The sequence below is a fragment of the Sciurus vulgaris genome (genome assembly GCF_902686455.1).
Source record: "Sciurus vulgaris genome assembly, chromosome: X".
In the NCBI taxonomy this organism is placed as follows: Eukaryota; Metazoa; Chordata; class Mammalia; order Rodentia; family Sciuridae; genus Sciurus; species Sciurus vulgaris.
The window spans coordinates 105289870-105308761 of NC_136471.1; the positions used below are offsets into that span (position 1 = coordinate 105289870).

Consider the following 18892-nt stretch of genomic DNA (forward strand, 5'->3'; position numbering starts at 1 on the left):
TAAACAGCATAGTTTGCTTCCCATTTTGAGCCCCAAGTTCAAGAAGAAATAAAAAATATACGTACTTCTTCCAACAGTGATGGTCTGCTCCAAAATGCTTATATACAGCTGCAGGGTCAGTTGTGGGGCAGAGCCTAGAAAAGCCTGGATCACTGAAGCCCGGCTGAACGCAGACCGGTGAGTAAATAGCTTGCCTTCTGCCTGACCCACCTCCTTCTCGATCTCCTCTGAGAAGCCATTTTTTGGCATCTGCCGCTTCTTGGTGATGCTGACATAAGGTTCTTCATTGTGGCCTGACTGACAGTAGATGCAGAAGACTTCAAAACACCTGGAAACAAATCAGCAAGTCATAATAATTATAGATGGGCAGGATTCTCTTTTCTTCCATCTTCCATTTGTTCTGATTCTCAAAGCCTTGACTTGGCTATTCTGGACTATAGTCATCCCTCTAAGTTATCCCCTCCAAGGACCAGTTCTAAGCATTTGCTCCTCTTCAGGCCCTCATGCAGGCCAATGGGAATTGAGTAAGAACCAAATTGAGGGGTGACACCAAAGGCCACAGAGGAAAGTGGATCAGGCTCTCAAGTCACAGAAAAATGTTCAATTTTCCCTCCTGACACATCTTAGCTATGAAGCCCCAGGCAAATAACTTATCATCTGAGCCTTGTCCCTCAATTATAAAGCAGAAACGATAGCTACTTTGTGGTGGAAGATGGCGATAACACACACACACACACACACACACACACACACACACACACACACTGCACATATAATAGATTCCCCAAACCACTCCAGTTAAAGCAGAAAATATGGTTGGGCAATTGCCCAGTTCAGGGAAGTTTGCCATCTAGCATTTCACTGGAAGACCACAATATGTTACCTATCTCTTTGTCTTCATAAGCCCTTACATGGCAGGGCTAAAGCCAATCATGCCCCATGGCTTCCCAGATACATCTTACTTATGGAATTCCAAGCCTGCTCTAGGGACAGAGTCTTAACCAGTGACATATCCAGAATTAGAATAACTGGCTTTTAAATTTGAATTTCCTCTTTAGGTAATGATAGGGATGCTGAAAAGGGGAAGAGTACTGATACCTGTGATTTATTTTTAAGTACACATACACACATACACACACACATGGATTGATAGATAGCTAGAGGGAAGGCTAGAACTGTGAAACAAAATGTTAATTGTGAAATCTAGGGTGGGTACTTGGGTGTTCACAGGAGAAATCAAGTTTTGTTCTGTATGTTTGAAATTTTCCGTAATAAAAGGCAGGGAAAATGGATTATCCCTAGTATTAGGAAAAATGTTCATGGCCTTAGGTTTAAAAATTGTTGAAGACCTTTTTTGTTTCTTGAAACATGTACATTCATAACAACCTTATAATGCTGCTAGAAGATTTTACAGCTTCATCTACTTTATTGAATGTTGTTAACTTTATACTCTTGCCCTGAGGCAACTATGGTAACGAGAATACATTTATAATTTGAAATAATAAAGTCATTGATGCAAGGGAGGAAATGCAGGAACCTTTCTGGTGAGTACAAAGTGAACATATTTCGTGATTATTACCTTTGTTCATTTGTTTCTGAGAGAAAGAAGGAGTGCAGTACCATGTGTGGGGGTGGAAGTTTGTCCAGTACATTTTGTGCAGTGGGTCAAGGTCACTTCAATAAATTACATGAAAACATGTAAAACAGTAGGTACCAGTGCGTTCAGCTGAAAATCATTATAACTAAGTTCAGGTCATGAGTTTGAGCCCAGCTGGTCCCAAACCCAAATTTGTGACTGGGAACTGAATGAGGCCTAGTCACTTAAGCCACTTCACACTGCTGGGCCATTGACAATAACATGAACTGGAAGACAGAATAAACCAAAAGGCATTTTTTCCCCCTCAAATATGAGAAGAGTGCAGATGTACTTTACTAAGTGCTCTGGGGATGCAAAAATGGCTGGATACCCCTGCCTCATTCAGAGGTGTTCATTATCTAAATGGGGCAATGGGATATTGAATAAGGATAACAAGTAATGAAAACTACTAATATTTATACAGCACTTTTAGCTTATAAAATATTTTCTTATATATTATTTCACTTAGAAACCCTACTACAAGAATTTGAATCATAGAATTATTTGTAATAGCAAAATTACAAGAATACTCTCAAGGTCTTCAAAATGAAAGACTAATTAAATAAATCCAATATATCCCTTCAATGCAATATTATGTGGTGCTTAAAACTGCAGGTTTAGAAATACATCTACTGACATAAAAAAAAATGCTGGGTTGGGGATATGGCTCAGTGGTAGAATACCTGCTTTGCATGCTCAAGGCCCTAGATTCCATCCCCAGCACCAAAAATAAGTAAATAAACAAGTAAAATCTTAAAAATATTTTTAGCCTATAAGGTAAATGAAAGAAACAAATTACAACAGAATATATGAAGAAAATTACATTTTTAAAAAAGAAAATTATACACATGTATAAATACATACAAATTACACACACACACACTTAGATGGTGGTACGTTTGAGCTGCTTCATACTGACTCAAGAGAGCTTACTGTTAAGAGCTTATAGGAATTTTGTAAGCCAGTTGTTAAACAACCAGTAGTGTGATCACATTTGATGGGAATAAACGTATTGTGGAAATCGGCAAACACTGAAAATCAGGGTTTATTTTCCCTGAGAGTTTACAAGTATTCACCATAAAAATATTAGTAAGGATATACAAAAAAAAAAAAGCAAGAATTATTCTCTTTAGAGGTTTTATTTTTTTTACTGTGCATATCTGTTTTCTGCTTTTCTGTCATTTCAAAAATAAATATGCTTTACTTACATAATAAAATCAAGTTTAGAGTTTTTAAAGATCAAAACAAACAAGCAATCAAAAGACCAATGTATGCTGAGAGCCAAATGAATGAAATGATGGTTCAGTTAGGAGAATGCAATTCTCTTGAGGCTGAGGAGGGGGCTGTGTGAAATGGGAAGCATTTATAGAATTGTGGACAAAATAAAACTACATAGATCAATCAAGAAATAAAAGAAGGTACCAGAATGAAATAATGACACAGGTAACTCTAAAGCTGAGGCAGACTTTTTCACAATCCATTGCATTTCCCAGGTAATACATTGTCTTAGCACACTTTTATACATAGTAGGTGTTTAATAAATCTGTTAATGGTCTCAAGATGTTTCACCACTACTGGGTAAGAAAACTAAGCAAAAACAAACTACTACTGTATTCTTGTAATTCTAAATCTGTTTTGGTAGTTTGTTTTGCTTATGAGATTTCTAAATGAAGCCCAAAATTAGACACTTTCAACAAAATTATTCAATGTATGACTGCTGCTCAGGTGGAATGCCTGATTAGCATGTTCGAGGTCCTGGGTTTTAGCCCGAGCACCAAAAATGAACTTTTTATAACCATTCAAGGTAGCTTTCCAGTATCATGTAGATCAGGGGTCAGGAAATTTTTCAAAGTAGTTACAGAGAATAAATATTTTAGGCTTTATAGGCCATGGTCTCTATTACAACTGCTCAGCTCTGCCTCTGAAGTGCTAAAGCAAATTATAGACAATCTATAAATGAATGACAATGGCTGTGTTCCAATAAAACCTTATTTATATAAGCAGGTAGTTGAGGGAATCTGGCCAGTGGGGCACACTTTGTGAACCACTGACATAGATAGATAATCAGTAGCTTGGTCCATTTTTTAAACTTTATTCCATTAGCGAGCATCACATATCCCATTTTTTAAGCATAAAACCAGGAGTTTAATTCTTAGCTGAAACCATGCATGTTGGTGCCAGCACAAATAACTTGTGGAACCAAGGACCCTAATATGAATACATTTTGCAAAGAAATACTATGATTTCCTATAAGCTACGTTATCTTCATATGACACGCATGCTCTGAGAGGCTACACAAGAACCATACTGGTTAAATAGAAAACGCTGTGAGACCTTTGAAGAGCCACTTGCTTAATCTCTTGGAGCCTCAATTCCTGGACTGTAAAAATAAGATAATGACAGCTAGCTCACAGGGTTTTATAGCGGATGGAATGAAACACCGTAAGTAAAACCACTTTGCCAATGAAATAGTCTTTAAATGTAGACTGTTATTTTAAATTATTCCAAAAGTTTACTACAGAGGGAAAGACTACGGTGAATCATTTTGCAATGTTTTATTAAGAATTTTGGAATTTCTTAGCTTTATTTTACAAACCCAGATTTGTAATGTGTCATTTTTTCCCTCTTTATGCCAGTAAATAAAAATGGGGGAAATTCTTTGAACTTGTAACTCATTTACATTTATCCCTCTCAATTAATTTATGAAAATAAACTGTAAAAGAATGATCAATAGAATGGTCATTCTATTGAATGGCTGGCTGGTTGGTTGGTTGGTTGGTTGACTGGTTTTTCTGGTAAGAGATGTTTTCCTCTCCCTCTGTTTTTCCAAAATATCTATTATAATTCATAGTAAGATTTCCCTTAAATTGAAAAAAATAAATTCAGGGCATTATTCAAAGTTCATATTCAGATCCAGACTTAATGCAGAAACAACAATTGAAACTGCAGTTACAGATTTACATATAGACTAAAATGCAAGACATAAAAAAACTGCTTTCTCAATGCCTTCCTAAGGGAAAGAAGAGGCAGAGTGGAGTTAATAGTATTTAGTCCATAATCATTAGTATAAGGTACTGGGATTGGGGGAGGTTGGTGTGGTGCTGGGGATGGAACCCAGGCCTCCTGCAGGCTAGCTGAGCAAGCACTGTGCCACTACACTATACCCCAGCAGTTCTCCTATATTGCAGTTTAAGTGGGTCATCATCCTTCGTGAACTCAAAAACAGCATCTAAGGAAAATGAGTTTGACTAGTACCTACCCGAAGTTAAATAGAGCTGAACTGTCCCAAAACAATTTAGAAGTCTGAATAAATCCAACGATAAGCGGGGAAAGGGAGAAACCATGTCTCTCTTTTGTTGGGGGAAATAATTTTAATCTTTATGTGAGCTGATGTTTTAGTTTCAATAGAACCAATCAGCAAGAAGAAATTCCAGTAAGATACTAAGTTAATATAAAGCTACAAATTCCTTTTGTTTTCATATGGAAGCTAAGACACTTGGAACCACATTTTGTGTATCTCAGTTCTAAGATCATGGGTCCAGTATCTCCTTGAAATGAATCAGGTGCATTAGAATGAAGAGACTCCTTGGCAGTGGAAAAAGGTTGCCTGTTGTTTTGTTTTTAACCTTTTATTTTGTTCCATTCAGAATTTTCTGGAAATAAGTCTTTTTTTATACTGTTGAAACTTTCTATGTACTAATCTCTTCAAAGCACCAAACTTTTCCTTTCTTTAATAAAATTAAATTATTTTTACTGTTAAAACTGAAATATACAGAAAACTATATAATAAAGAAGAAAATCACACACTTTGCTATTTTTCTAAATACTAAAATCATACTCCACCTTCCAGAAATTACTGCTTTCAACATCTTAGGGTATTTCCTTCAGCTCAGGTTTATACTTGTTATCCCACTTTTATATATAATATTATGTCATGAGTTTTGTCTTGGGTTACTCTTAATGTTTAGCAACATTTTAAATGATGGCAATGATAGGTATTCTCATTTACTTGGATGGCCTATTTAGGTTGTATTAGTTTTTAAATTTTGTCAAAAATGATCAAAGTTTTTCTTAAGACAGAACTATTAATAAAATGTACTACACACTCTGCTTTCTTTCACAGGGCATAGTGAACATAAATAACCTGATTCCATTTTTTAAGAAGCCTTGGGAACATGGTCTGTGGTCTCATTTTTCTCATCTATAAAATGGGGACAAAGGCCCGGGGTGTAGCTCAGTGGTAGAGTGCTGGGTTAGCATACACCAGGCCCTGGGTCCCATCCTCATCACCAAAATAAATAAATTAATTAATTAATTAATTAATTAATAAAGTGGGGGCAATTACATCTACCTCATAGTAATGAGTTAATGAACCCGGAACATACTGAGCCACCTAACAGAAGCAGCTTTGGAGAAATGTCAGTTCTCCCATGTCAAACCACTGAACTGAGTTTCTCTTCACAGATGAAGAAATGATGAGTACCTTGCCCAAAGTCAGATCACATTTATTTTACTCAGCAGGAACACTATTGGGACCACAGGGCTTGCTTGGCTAGGACTCTCCTCTCTAAACAGCTCCAAGGCAGGTCTTTGTAAAACTGCCCTCCCCCCCACCTCCATTCTTGCTCAGCTGTCAGGACAACAGTAGCAACTTCTCACTTCTGCCAGCATACATGCTTCTCTTCCTTTCTAGGATTCCAGAGCTTCTGGAGGCTGAAAACTTGTTCACCAAGTTTGCCAAGACTATGTGTAAACCAGTGTCAGCTGGAATGTCTGTTCTTAATATGAGGTGCAAACGTTTTATAATGGGGCTTTGTAAACTCTATCCTGCTACTCAACTGTGCATATGTGGTGTGTGTGAAGTGGGTTGGGGGGAGACAGAGTTTGATTTCCTGATAGGAAAGGTTCCTGGTTAGCCGAATTTTGGGGTCCCTGAGATGTGTCACTGATCTTTCTCTCTTCAAATTCCTCTGTCACCTATATTTAGAATTCACAATTACAAATTTATTTGGAATCCAGAAAAAAACCCTTTATTTTGCTTTTCCTATAGAGGAATGATAGGAAGACAACACATTTTAAATTCCCTTCAAGGGCCTTAAATAAAGGCAAAGTCTGTTTCATGCCTATATATTTCTACTTGCCTTGCAGTCATAAAAACTATTTCCAGAAATGTCACTGACAATTCTTTTAGACACACACCAAGTTGTTGTCTTCATGGCCCACTTGTACCGGCTTTCACTATGTTTATAACTTAGGCAGGGCTGGAAGACATTTCTATGACCCTATATGTTTCCATGCTCCATAATCATCATCATCCCACTACGACAAAAGACTGGCATGTGGATTTCTAGACTCCTGTATGCGAATGCAATCCACTAATATTTGCGAAGCACTGAGACCAGAGCCTGGCACACAGTAAGTCCCACGTGTCTGATAAATCAAATGAAACAGCCTGCTTTAACTGTGGCTTAGAACCCGCTTCCAAGGAGTGGTGACCACGCAAGCCAATTTTGCCGGCGCCCACTTGACCGCGGAGAAAGCCACGTATTTTATGAGAATGAACCCCACGAAGCTGCCATTTTGGTCGGTCAAATTCAGGTGAATGTTGACAAGTTCATATGATGGTACCTGACAGGAATGCTGGGCGCCTCAGCTTTAGTGTCATTATGCTAGGATCCTGCCACACTCTGCTGACTGGAATCGTGAGGCTGGAGGGGAGGGCGGGCCGGCCTCCGGCCCAGCCACCTGTCCCTACCGGAAGGCCGCCCCCCACGCTCGGGCTGGTGGGGGGAGCCGGCCGGGGGCTGCGGCCTAGGCTGGCTCCCGGCTTCCGCACGCACCTGAACAGGGGCCCGAGTTGAAGCAGGTGCAGCAGCAGCACGAGCGGGCGATCGCGGCTGAGGTCGCGGTGCACGAAGAGGAGGGTGAGCTGCACTAGCGCGCAGGGCATCAGCGAGAAAAACAGCGTCAGCGCCTGCCACATGCGGTCCCCGCCCGAGCGGTAGGTGCTGCTCAGGTAGAGCGCCGCCGTCGTCTCGGCCACGAACAGAAACACGGACGCCAGCACAGAGGCCGGGAATTTCATCTCCGCGCTTCAGCGGGGCGGACCGGGGACGGACGCTGTGGCAGTGGCGGCAGTGGCGGCGGCAGCGGTGGCGGCGGCGGCGGCGGCTATCCTAGGGGCTCCTGGCATGCCCAGCCCCGACCAGCTCCCGCGCTATGCGCAGCCCGCCGAGGGCACGCGGGCCCGGCCGACCGGCCCGGGCGTTGGAGCTGGGCCTGGGGGGAACCAACCCGGCTGGGGTGGGGCGGGCGGCGCGGCCCCGATGGGACACGCCCACACGCGCCGTGCGCCGCCCGCGCGCCAGAATGCCCACTGCGTCTCTGTAGTGACGGTCCCCCAGCGGGCCGCGAACCCGCGCCCTGAAACAGGCGCTCCGCGCCACGCTGGAGTCCAGGAGGCTACAGCCGGCCCTGCTGGCCCCGCGTGTAGCCTCTGGGTCCTAGAGTCCCTTGGTCGGTTCTGTCTGTGGAAACTGGTCACATCTCTTGGAACAACTGCAGCCAACAGGACCCAGAATTGGGGTTTGTACGCCTTTCCAGCCCGGTCTCTTCATTTTCTGGACCGAGGAAACGCCTAATTCTCCAAAAGGCCAGAGTTTCGCATCATTTAAAAATAAGCAGACCACAGATCCTTTTCAAAGTGCAAGTGTATTGTCACCACCCCCACCGTGACAGGGAGTAGTTTAACTTTTTACAGTGCCTGTGAGCATGCCCCTTCGTCTTCCAAATATAGTGGTCTGAAGCATTGCTTCCAGTGGTGAAAGAGCATCAGATAATCTAGGAGCCAAAGCTTCCCCTCCCAGAAAACCCGCCTACAAAATATATTCCTCTGTAACTGACTAACTCAGGTCAAAGACCAGGGCCTAATAAGGAAGCACTTTTCTTGCCCAAGCATACCTCTGCTTTCTGTTGTGCCAACCCTAAGACAAACACAATTCCTTTCCACCGGCTGAACTTTAAGCCACCTTCTAGACATCAAGATGGACTCAACCCACCCCTGTCCCTCAGCCCTTCATCAAGTCACTAAATCTTCCTAAAACCCAGGTTTTAACCTCTCCCTACAGAAATTAGGTTTTAATAATTATAAGATCTCTTTCCTGGCTGAAATTGGGTGATTTCAATCTTCAAACTCTCAGGCATTTTTCTATTTAGGAAAATAATGTAAACTCAGAATATGAAAATTTAGATGGGAGCAAGACAAAGAACAGAGAGGAAGAGAACATGATGAGCTTTCTTTTTGGTTGTTATGTGACAAGGGAAAATCTATTTATAAGGGTTGAGGGGAGGATTCAGCGAAAAGCTGAGAGGTACCAGGCCCTTTTTCCAAAAGGATTACTAATGTCTATTTATAGAACTCAGCAGGCCACCATGCCCTGGATCAAGATACACACACTGTCACAAACACAAAACCAGCAGCAGCACTCCAGAGTATTTGTGTAATGTTTTATTTAGCTTTCAGAGGAAATTAATTAGTAGCTTAGAATTATTAATTAGAACACAGTAACTATTTAGCATTAGATTTTAAGGCCAAGGATTATCACAGGTTTTACATTATTAAGTGGACTGTGTTATGGTGCCAAGAGGCAATAAGCCAATAAATAACATCACTTGAAACACTATAAAGACAAGTTTATGGCAAATTATTTTCTACCATACAAAACTAATACAGAAAACACATTGGAAAGATCACAGTGTTTAGAACATAGTAACAGTTTTATAAACAGGTGCATCTCTAATCTTCTGACTCAATTTTCCATCTGAAGATAATTTTATCATACAATGCATTGGCTGCAAGCAAACACCTTACATGAAGCGAAGCAGCATCAACTGTAGTAGTTCCCACTCCGGAAACAACCAGGAACAAAAGCTAAAATCCACTCAGCATTTTTAAGTTGATCCTTCTTGGTTGGTCTGTACAGCAACTAATTTACCCCAGTGACCATGTCTTTCTCTGTTGTTATTTGCCATCTTATCTTTGAGAATAACATATGTATTACAACTTATAATTGCTAATGTCCTTGTCAAACCCCTAAGTGGATTTTCACTAAAATCACTAAAGATCATTTTAATGTCATATATTGCACTGTATTTTCTTACTAGGACCAAAAGTCATTATTTGTTAAAAAATATTATGTACACAAGAATAATAGACTTAGAGAAAGTGATGTTTTGGTATGATAATATGTAACATACTAGGATACTTGAGAATTTGGTTTTATTATAAAATATGGTAGTATGACATTTTGTGATACAGTAAAATATCGGCAGAATGTTCTCTGTCTAAATTTAGAACTTATTGTTACTACTGTGTCTTTGAAAGCAACTCAAAGTAACCTTAAGGAAATAAAATATTTAGGTCAACTTGTTGACTTGTTTTGACAAAAAGGCATTGTTTTTAAAGCCTCTCATTTTGTGTGTAGGACTTTCAAAGTTTTTGTTATATACAACACATTAATAGGATTTTAAAGTACTAACAACTAATTTCTATTATTTGGTGTATTTTTATAATTTTATGTTTTTAGCTTTGCATCTGTGCTGAGACAAATATATTGTAAAGAGTACAATTTTATGAATAACACTAATTCATTGAGTGATTCTTCAAAATTCAATAGTGTTCTAAATAGTGGTAATTATTTCTAGTTAGGAATAAGCAGTTATACTATATTGGCATATTATTCCTTTGTACCCCCCCATAATCAAGGAATTGCATTAATTTGCTGCTCGTGAAATGTATCATTTGGAAAATGAATTCTTTTTTCCAATGATACAATTATATTTCTATAAATATTGTGAATTGTGAAAAAAAAGTTTTTTGGTGAAGTAAATTCTGTTCACTTGGGAAATGCACATTCTCAAGCTAATACTTAATGCTTGACTATTTCTCAATTGTATATGGTTTTACAAAATGTTTTCTCTAATAATTGGATTCTATAAAATCCATTTTAAAAATTGTTGTTAATTTAGCGCCATTAAATACAAGAGATTAAAATACAGACTTCCCTTCCAAATGGAACTACCCTGGATGTTCAAAGTTGGGGAAGCTATTACCTTTTTAAAGAATGGAATGCTCTTCCTTATTGGATTCTAAAATCAAAGTTTTACACAGAATATTCCACTCCTACTCCTGGAGTGTCTATGTAAAACACATGTTCTACTGCATTTCCAAGAGCAAAAGAATTCTTTACTGCTGCTACATTCTTCAGAAGATATCTCTAATACTGAAAAACTAAAGTCCTAAAAAAGAGACAAAATCGATCATTTAAATCAATCAACTTATTTGAACACATCCACATATAGGGTTACTACAGTCACTTGAACCAAATTCAGTGGCAGACTTAATTTTATTGGTAAATGATACTTAGACACAGATCTTAAAAGTAAACTTAGGGGGACAGCATCAAAGGCCCCACTAAAACTATGTTGCAAAAGGTCATTTGCTTAAGAGTGACAGTAGGTAAGTATCGTCTAAATCTTCTTTGAATAGTCTGCTATGTCAGTTACTTCATACACAATACAAGAAGAGTACACACTGAAGCATGGAAATTAACACCGTATACATAAAAAGAAAGCATCTGCAGAACTGCAGAACTTGACATGGATAGATTCTGTGTTTACACATATACACATTCAGATGTTTCTTTCCTCATCGTTTTTAGAGTATTCATCATTTCTGAAAGAGGAATGTGTGTATTTAGGTCCTTTCTGAATATCTATGTACATGTGCAAGAACTTAAAGCCATATGATGGTTTCAATTTAGGAAGTGATTTTTCTAGAACGAAAGAGTTATCCTGGCTCTCTCAAGTGATTCTGGGGGGAAAAATATAGAGATGGGCTCCAAAGAGCATGAAGAAGGAGATGAAAACACCAAGTTTTTCTTCTGTGGAGACACTTGTGGCAATTTCTACAATACTATACACAAAACTCAACTTCAAACAGGATTCTTTACCCAGGAGAGTTTGCTCAGTGTATATTGTTAATGCACCATGTAATCTCCAGAAGAGGATAAAAGAATAAAACTTTCCTAACTTACTTGATCACAAAATCTGTTTTTCCACAGTACAGCTCTTGGTACTGCTATTGCTGCAGTTGGGGAAAAATTGTATTACCCCTATAGCATAAAGTGTTCTCTTCCTATTTTATTTCATAACAACAAAATTAGTATAAGTGGTAGAGAGACCTTATCAGTGGAATACTAGCTCTGCACTTTCCAATACAGTAGCCAACCTACATGTGGCTCTGTATTCCTAACTAATGCAATAAATGTAAAATACACACTGGCTTCTAAAGGCATAGTACAAAAAATGTTAAAATCTCATTAATATTTTTATATTATAATTGTATTGAAATGAGAAGGTTTGGTCCAGTCAAATACATTATTAACATTAATTTCACCCTTTTTACTTTTTAAATGTGGCCACTAGAACACTTTAAAATTACATATATGGTTTGCATTTATGACTCACGTTACATTTGTGTTGAACACTGGTGCTGTATTTGTGAAACTCATGGCTATTATCTTCGACAGATGGCAACTAATGGCTTTAACCTGGCAGAAGTTTTAATAAAAAGAAGAGCTTAAGACAGACAACTGGAAGTGTGACTAGGGTCCTTATTAATTGTGTGCAAATTTATTAGAGAGAGCAGTTTGCACGTAGTTAAGACCCATTCATTAAACAATTTACGTTTGAACATTATCTGTTCACTCAGGTATTTCTAATAGCTAAATGTTGGATTTTATTCCATAAGTGATACTCTCCTTAAGACAGTCTTTTTCCTTACACTGATTATACAGGGGCGGGGGAGGGAGAGAGAGAGACAGACAAGCAGAGAGAGAAACTGTTTTCCATAGGGACTAAGAAAAACCAAAGAGGAAGCTCACAAGAAGTCCTTGCAAATCATTTTCACAACCCTGGACAGTTACGTTTTCCCCTCTTCTTCAGTATCATGCAGGGAGGAGAAAGGCAAGAAATGAGGATAAATAGGAGGAATTCTTTCTCGTGTTCTATAGCACAATAGGGTCACTTTTGTCTATGACAATTTTGACATATTTAAAAATAACTAGAAGAGACTGATGTTTTCCAGCACATAGAAATGATAAATATATGAGCAGATCAATGTGCTAATTAGCCTGATAGAATCATTACACATTGCATACACATATTCAATTATTGTACTATCCTCTATAAATATGTACAAATATGTCTTAACTAAAAATAAAAAGAAAGGAGAGGATAATCTGTTCTTTAACTCATACAAAGCATTGACCTTCCCCCTAATCCAGACAAGAACAAAACTGTAGATAATTTGGCTTTCACTTTAAATGATTTTTCAAATTCAATTCAGAGGGGTAAATTACAGGTCTACAAAGGCAAAAGAAGATACAGGGAATCCTGCAGATAAGGGCCTTCACCATTTGTAAACAACCGGGTTTAGGCAACAACCGGGTTGTATACTTTAAGAAAATGAAAGCAAATACTCTTTTAAATTCTAAAAGCATCATCCATCAGGCTGCAATTCATTAGCACTTTCAATTAAAGAAATGAGAGACTGCACCTCCAGTATAAGATTTATCATCATGGATGAAGCCTAAGCATTTAATATAGCATCAACTTTGGCTTTTTTTTTTTTTTTTTAACAACAGTAAAAATAAAATGACCTCCATAAAAAAATATGGAGGAGGGGCAGGACAAATGCAGCTACCATCATATTCTTATGCACAGGTGCACTTGTGGTGGGCAGTCCTAGACTTGTGATCTGAATACAGAATAGGCCCAGCTCCTGCTGACCTTGAGGTCAGTCCTTCTGTCCAGAGGGGAGTCTGACCTTACTGAGCCTGGAGCTCTTAACTAAGAACAGACATGGAAGGAAGAGATAAGGAGAAAACCTTCCCTCCCACGAGAAAGGAGGTCACGTGATTAAGCAGACATAGGAAAAAACATATCAGAGTGAGCTGTTTAAAGGAGAAAGAAGACAAAAGGCATTGGATCAGGTTTAGGATTACAGGACCCAGGAAGCAGTAAAATCCATGGGTAAGAACATACTGGCTTTTGCACCATTAAATGTACGTCCACAACCCACTTTGAGATGTTGAGTTTCTGCAAGCTTTCCCTCCACCACACATACACTCCTTTGTCTGCCTTCTCGTTTGCTTTCCTTGCCAAGTTTAAGCTCAACATTTTAAGGCCTTGGCAAATTTGAGTCTTGGTAGTTTTAACTACTAATTTGAGACAATGTTGAATAAATAACCCAGGTCCCCCAAAGAAGGCCTCAGAGGCTGTTAAAAATGTTTCTATTCTTTTATGTCATGCAGCTCTGAGGTCCCATTTAAAGTGCAGATCAAACTCAATCCAAAATTACTCTATTTACTAATTCATTTTTGCTCTGTAGAACGGGACTGCCTGCCCCTTTTCTTGAGTTACTGGCACTGTAACCCTTTGTTTCAAATAAGCAAAATAAATGTTTACATTAAAAGGGAGCTCCTGGGTTAGACCAGCTTATCCTTATGTAGTAAACTGGTAAATCAGAAACTTTGAAGTCACAAATGCAAAAGTCCAGACTGGTGGTAAAATATAAAAAATGTACACTTGTTTTTTATCTATCTAGTGATTCAGATCTCAAGAACTACATTCACGTATGGTTATTTCATGTGGCTGAAATGTTATTGGAAGTCACAACTGAGCATGATTTTCTATGCATATAGTATGTATAAAAATATAGCATCCTTTTTAAATATATAAAGGACCTGCCCATTACAAACTCTTCTATATCCATTATATCATCGGTGACACTCATGACAACCCTGTGAACAGGATGATTATTATACTATAATGGTCCATGGAAATGGCAGAACAAGGCTTTGAGATTTTCAACTCAGGGCTCTTGGCATTACTAAATTTTTTTCCTTGTAATTGTTTTTCTCTCCCTCCCTCCCTCCATCCCTTTCTGTGTTGGGGATTGAACCCAGAGCTTTGTGTGTGCTAAGCAAGCACTGTACCACTAAGCTACAAACTGAGTTACAAACCCAGCCCTGTGTATCTCAACATGGATGTAAATCACAAACTTACATTTGTTGCACCAAAATTATTGATGTACTTTCTACAGAAGTTGAAATAATTTACATACCACCTTGATTAAAATCTTAAATCATGTTAAATCAAGCTAAATAGGTTGTCAGTGGAGAGCTGAGATTAAGCACAGAACAAGAAAATTATTCTATTTGTTTTCTGAGTTATGAGTAAATGAATACTATTATCTTAATAACACAGTCAATTACATGATGAAACACAAGGAAATATATGCTGTCAAACTTCTGTTCTCAAATATCAAGAGTTGAACAAAGGCTGGCTGCAGTGGCACATGCCTATAATCCCAGTGGCTCAGGAGGCTGAGGCAGAAAGATCCCAAGTTCATTGCCAGCCTCAGCAACTTAGTGAGGCCCTAAGCAACCTAGTGAGACCCTGTCTCTAAATAAAACATAAAAAGAGCTAGGGATGTGGCTCAGGGTTAAGTGCCCCTGGGTTCAATTCCTGGAACCAAAAAAAAAAAAAAAAAAGGAGTTGGACAAAAATGTAAAAAAACTGAGAAGTGAAATAAGATTTGAGTAAAATATAGATATTATTTGGTGGCTGTGTGGAAGAGAAGACATATAATTGCATTAATGAAGCAAAACACAGAACTGTAATGGTTTACAAAATGTCCTGTCATCAAAGTACAATCCAGTCTTTCTATTATCGAATGACTTAATGTATCCTTCAACATTTCCACAATTACCTTCAGGGTTCATAATTGTTTGGGTCATATCTCGTAAATAATATTAAAGCTAGATTAGGGCCTTCAAGAGGCAACATACTACATCAAGAATGTTGCTACCTAGAAGAGAACAAGTTGGATAATTAAATAGACAGTGGCATATCACTTTCCTATGACTTAAAGGTCTTTCTTACCCCTTCTTGGGAAAACAAAATTGAATACCTTCCCAAATCTACAACTCATTCCCTTAGGAAAATGAAAATTTTCAACAATACATTTAAGTCCTAACAACCTTTACCTTTGTTTCTAATTTACTGAGGTGTCATTTCAAAGACAACATCCGAACATGGACGTTGGACCTGGCACACAGAAAGGGTTACCTTTCCAGAACAGTCAGCACCACAACATCACAGTCACCCTACCAGATCCTAAAAGGGCATGTAAACAGAAAAGAGTTCCAGTTTTTCTAAAGTTCATAGAAATAGAACTGAGGGGATGGGCTTGTCCTTTAGGTTTTAGGTCTCAAAGATGAATGGTGGAAGGATCAGCAAACAGAATGTAGCTTGGTGGGAAGGGGGATTTTGTTCAGTACCATCTCACCAGAATCATTCTAGAACACTGAACAGATAGTGAAAGTCTGGGTTTAAATCTTTGTTCAGCTCTTTCCTAACTATGAGATTTTGGAGCAATTACCTAAAACATTTCAAAGGGATTGCTGGATGATGAAAAGAACATATATTCCTTTAATAAAGCCCTAATCTTGGGTGGTTATTATCTTCAGCTTATAGGGGCCACGCAAAATGATTTTAAAATGAGATTGTGAAAAACAGTCTTATCGTGCCAAAAGGAGACCCCACTTTGTAAAAGGCATCTTGCCTTAAGGCTGTCCAAGAGGTGCTTGTCTGTTCCTGAAAGAACTTCTGGAACTCTATTTTGGAAGTGATCTGAAAGCTGCTATTTATGTGGTATTGCCTCAAACTGAGTATTTTCATAGATGAACAATGGAGACCAATTTTGTATGCTTATATCTGAGGATGAGAAAATGGAATAAGTGAAAAAGATGCTTTTCCAAATCATCTTGTCTTAGGTTCCCCGTGACTGCTGGTACTGGGGATCAGGCTTAGGGCCTTGTTCATGTCTGGGCAAGTGCTCTACCATTGAGCTACATCCCCAGTTCCCCCACCCTTTTATTTTATTCTTTTATTTTGAGACAGGGTCTCACTAAGTTACCCAGGTTGGCCTTGAACTTGTGATTCTCCTGCCTTAGCCTCCCAAGTAGCTGAGATTACAGGTGTGTGCCTCCATGACTGGCTATTCTAGTTTGTTTTGATTAGTGCAAACATACAAAGAGTTGTAAAATGTACAACTATCAGTTCTTACCTTTCTTTGGTAAGATTCTTTGTGAATCTCTTGAATATTTCCTCCAAAAAGGAGCACTGAACGCATACACTCATACACACACACACACACACACACACATACAAACACAAGGATGTGTGTACCTAAACACCCCAACATACATACAAATGTTTTTAGGCAACAGAATATTCCCTAACTCCTCCCAAAGTGTACCAATGACCCAGCTTAGGAACTACTGAACTACAGAATAAGTGCTTAGGTTTACACGGGGATAGATGCAGCATATATACATGTACATATATATATACACATATATATCCAATTATCTAATGACTATTTAAATAAATAAGTCCTATACAGTACAATTTCCTCCTTACTGTGAAATATGAAAATGTCCAGGATCAAATTTTAGGATAGGGGTAAACTCATGCTCTGCAGATTAAAGTGACAAATGCTACTATAGTGTTCTATAAACCACTATTTACTTGAAGCAGTTTCACAACTTCTATGTGTTTATAGCAGGTTTAATTTGATATGATAACTTGGATCAATGGGTATTGTAACCAATTTCTAGTGGACCCTGTGTCTTGGAAGGTAAGGTGACCAGCCAGGGAGTTCACTCATCTCTTAAACTAATAGTATAAAATTGAGCAACATTCCTTCCACAATCAACTGGTGCCTTTCTCAGCCTGTGTCTGTCTGTCCCAAGGGACAGAGTATTACACCAAAGGCAGAAATGACACACCTTTGTAGTGGTTACCCTGATCTTTGAGATGAGTGATTTTTACCAAGAGCAAATTTTACAGTTTGACTAATAGCTTTATAGAGATTACATACATAAAGGCATTTTAAAAATTACCAAAAACAGACAATATACAGCTCACACTTGAAATTCAGAAAAATACTTGACAGTAACGCTTGCTACAATTTGCTAGACTGAGTTTTTCTTCGTTTTTATTTGTGGTTCTGGGGATGGAACCCAGGGCCTTGTGCAAGCTGAGCATGCATTCCACCACCAAGTTACATCCCCAGCCCTGCCTGAATTTTACTATTCTAAATGAGCTTTAGGAAAGAAAAAGGAACTAGGAAAAAAGAGATATTCTAAGGCCTAAGGAAATGTGGAATTTCAGTGTTTAAGTTATGATATGATGTCTTTAAAGTGCTCAGGGCAATGATTAAAAAATATTCATATGCAAATATCTCCATTCAGTAAAAATCATGAATTTCAATAAGTAAAGGCTTAGGACAATCAAAGGTTTTCTTTTATGTCCTTCATCCTGACACTTCATTCCTGCTAACAGTTTTCAGCAGGGCAAATTAATTTTTGATTGTCTATATTTCTGAATTTAGGGGTGGAAAGCACCCACAGAGGGCCAGATTCTCTCTCCAATTGGGAAGGTACTAATATTTTATTGCCATAGTCCCCTTTTCAGTTTTGTTTTGTGTCACCAACTGAAAAACAGATCATTTCTTTTTCCCTTTCCCTTTGATCTCCGGTTTTACACCTATTCCCTGAAACATACATTCGCTACAGTTTTTAGATGAGTTGTGGTGTCTTATTTGGCAGGTTCTCTCTCCAGTCTGCTATCATGCTGTCTTCTCTGCCTGCTCCCATCCTTCTGGCGGCAATGTTAAGGCTCATGGTCGTGATACCATTGAATGTGGCTTATGTGGAAACTGCCTTGGCAGGCTCAGGAAATCTCAGGGGACTTCTGCAGGGCCACAGTGGGAGATGGAACCTTTTAAACAAAGACGCTGAAGAGAGGGAATTCAGCCTGATTGGGCTGCAGCAGGTCGATCAGAAAGCACACGGTCCCGGAGAAGCCTTCGTACAAGCTGTATATACTCTCAAGGACCCGTGACCCGGCCTTGAATTCCTCGGTAAATAAGAATTGAGCAAACCTAAGAGGAGAAGAAGAAAATATGAACAGTTACAACATGAGCATTTCCATATCACTGGCCTTGGCTTCTTCCTCCTCTTCTGCTGAATCAAAGTTGGTGTTCTTTGTTTGTTTGTTTGTTTTGTACCAGCAATTGAACCCAGTGGCACTTTACCTCTGAGTCACATCCCTAGCCCTTTATTT

The 18892-nt window shown here is 38.8% G+C and overlaps 2 protein-coding genes across 2 annotated transcripts in view; both read right to left on the reverse strand.

The window, feature by feature from the left end:
• XK (X-linked Kx blood group antigen, Kell and VPS13A binding protein) overlaps positions 1–8076 on the reverse strand; it is a 55463-nt gene extending 47387 nt beyond the window's left edge. Inside the window, exons 1-2 of the mRNA XM_079122930.1 lie at positions 7477–8076; positions 66–328 (exon numbers count right to left, since the gene is read on the reverse strand). Coding sequence (XP_078979056.1) covers positions 66–328; positions 7477–7721 — 508 coding nt within the window. The 5' untranslated portion in view covers positions 7722–8076. The remainder of the gene's footprint in view (positions 1–65; positions 329–7476) is intronic.
• A 1747-nt stretch (positions 8077–9823) lies between these two features.
• LANCL3 (LanC like family member 3) overlaps positions 9824–18892 on the reverse strand; it is a 105488-nt gene continuing 96419 nt past the window's right edge. Inside the window, exon 5 of the mRNA XM_079122910.1 lies at positions 9824–18710. Within this exon, the coding sequence (XP_078979036.1) occupies positions 18551–18710 (160 nt within the window). The 3' untranslated portion in view covers positions 9824–18550. The remainder of the gene's footprint in view (positions 18711–18892) is intronic.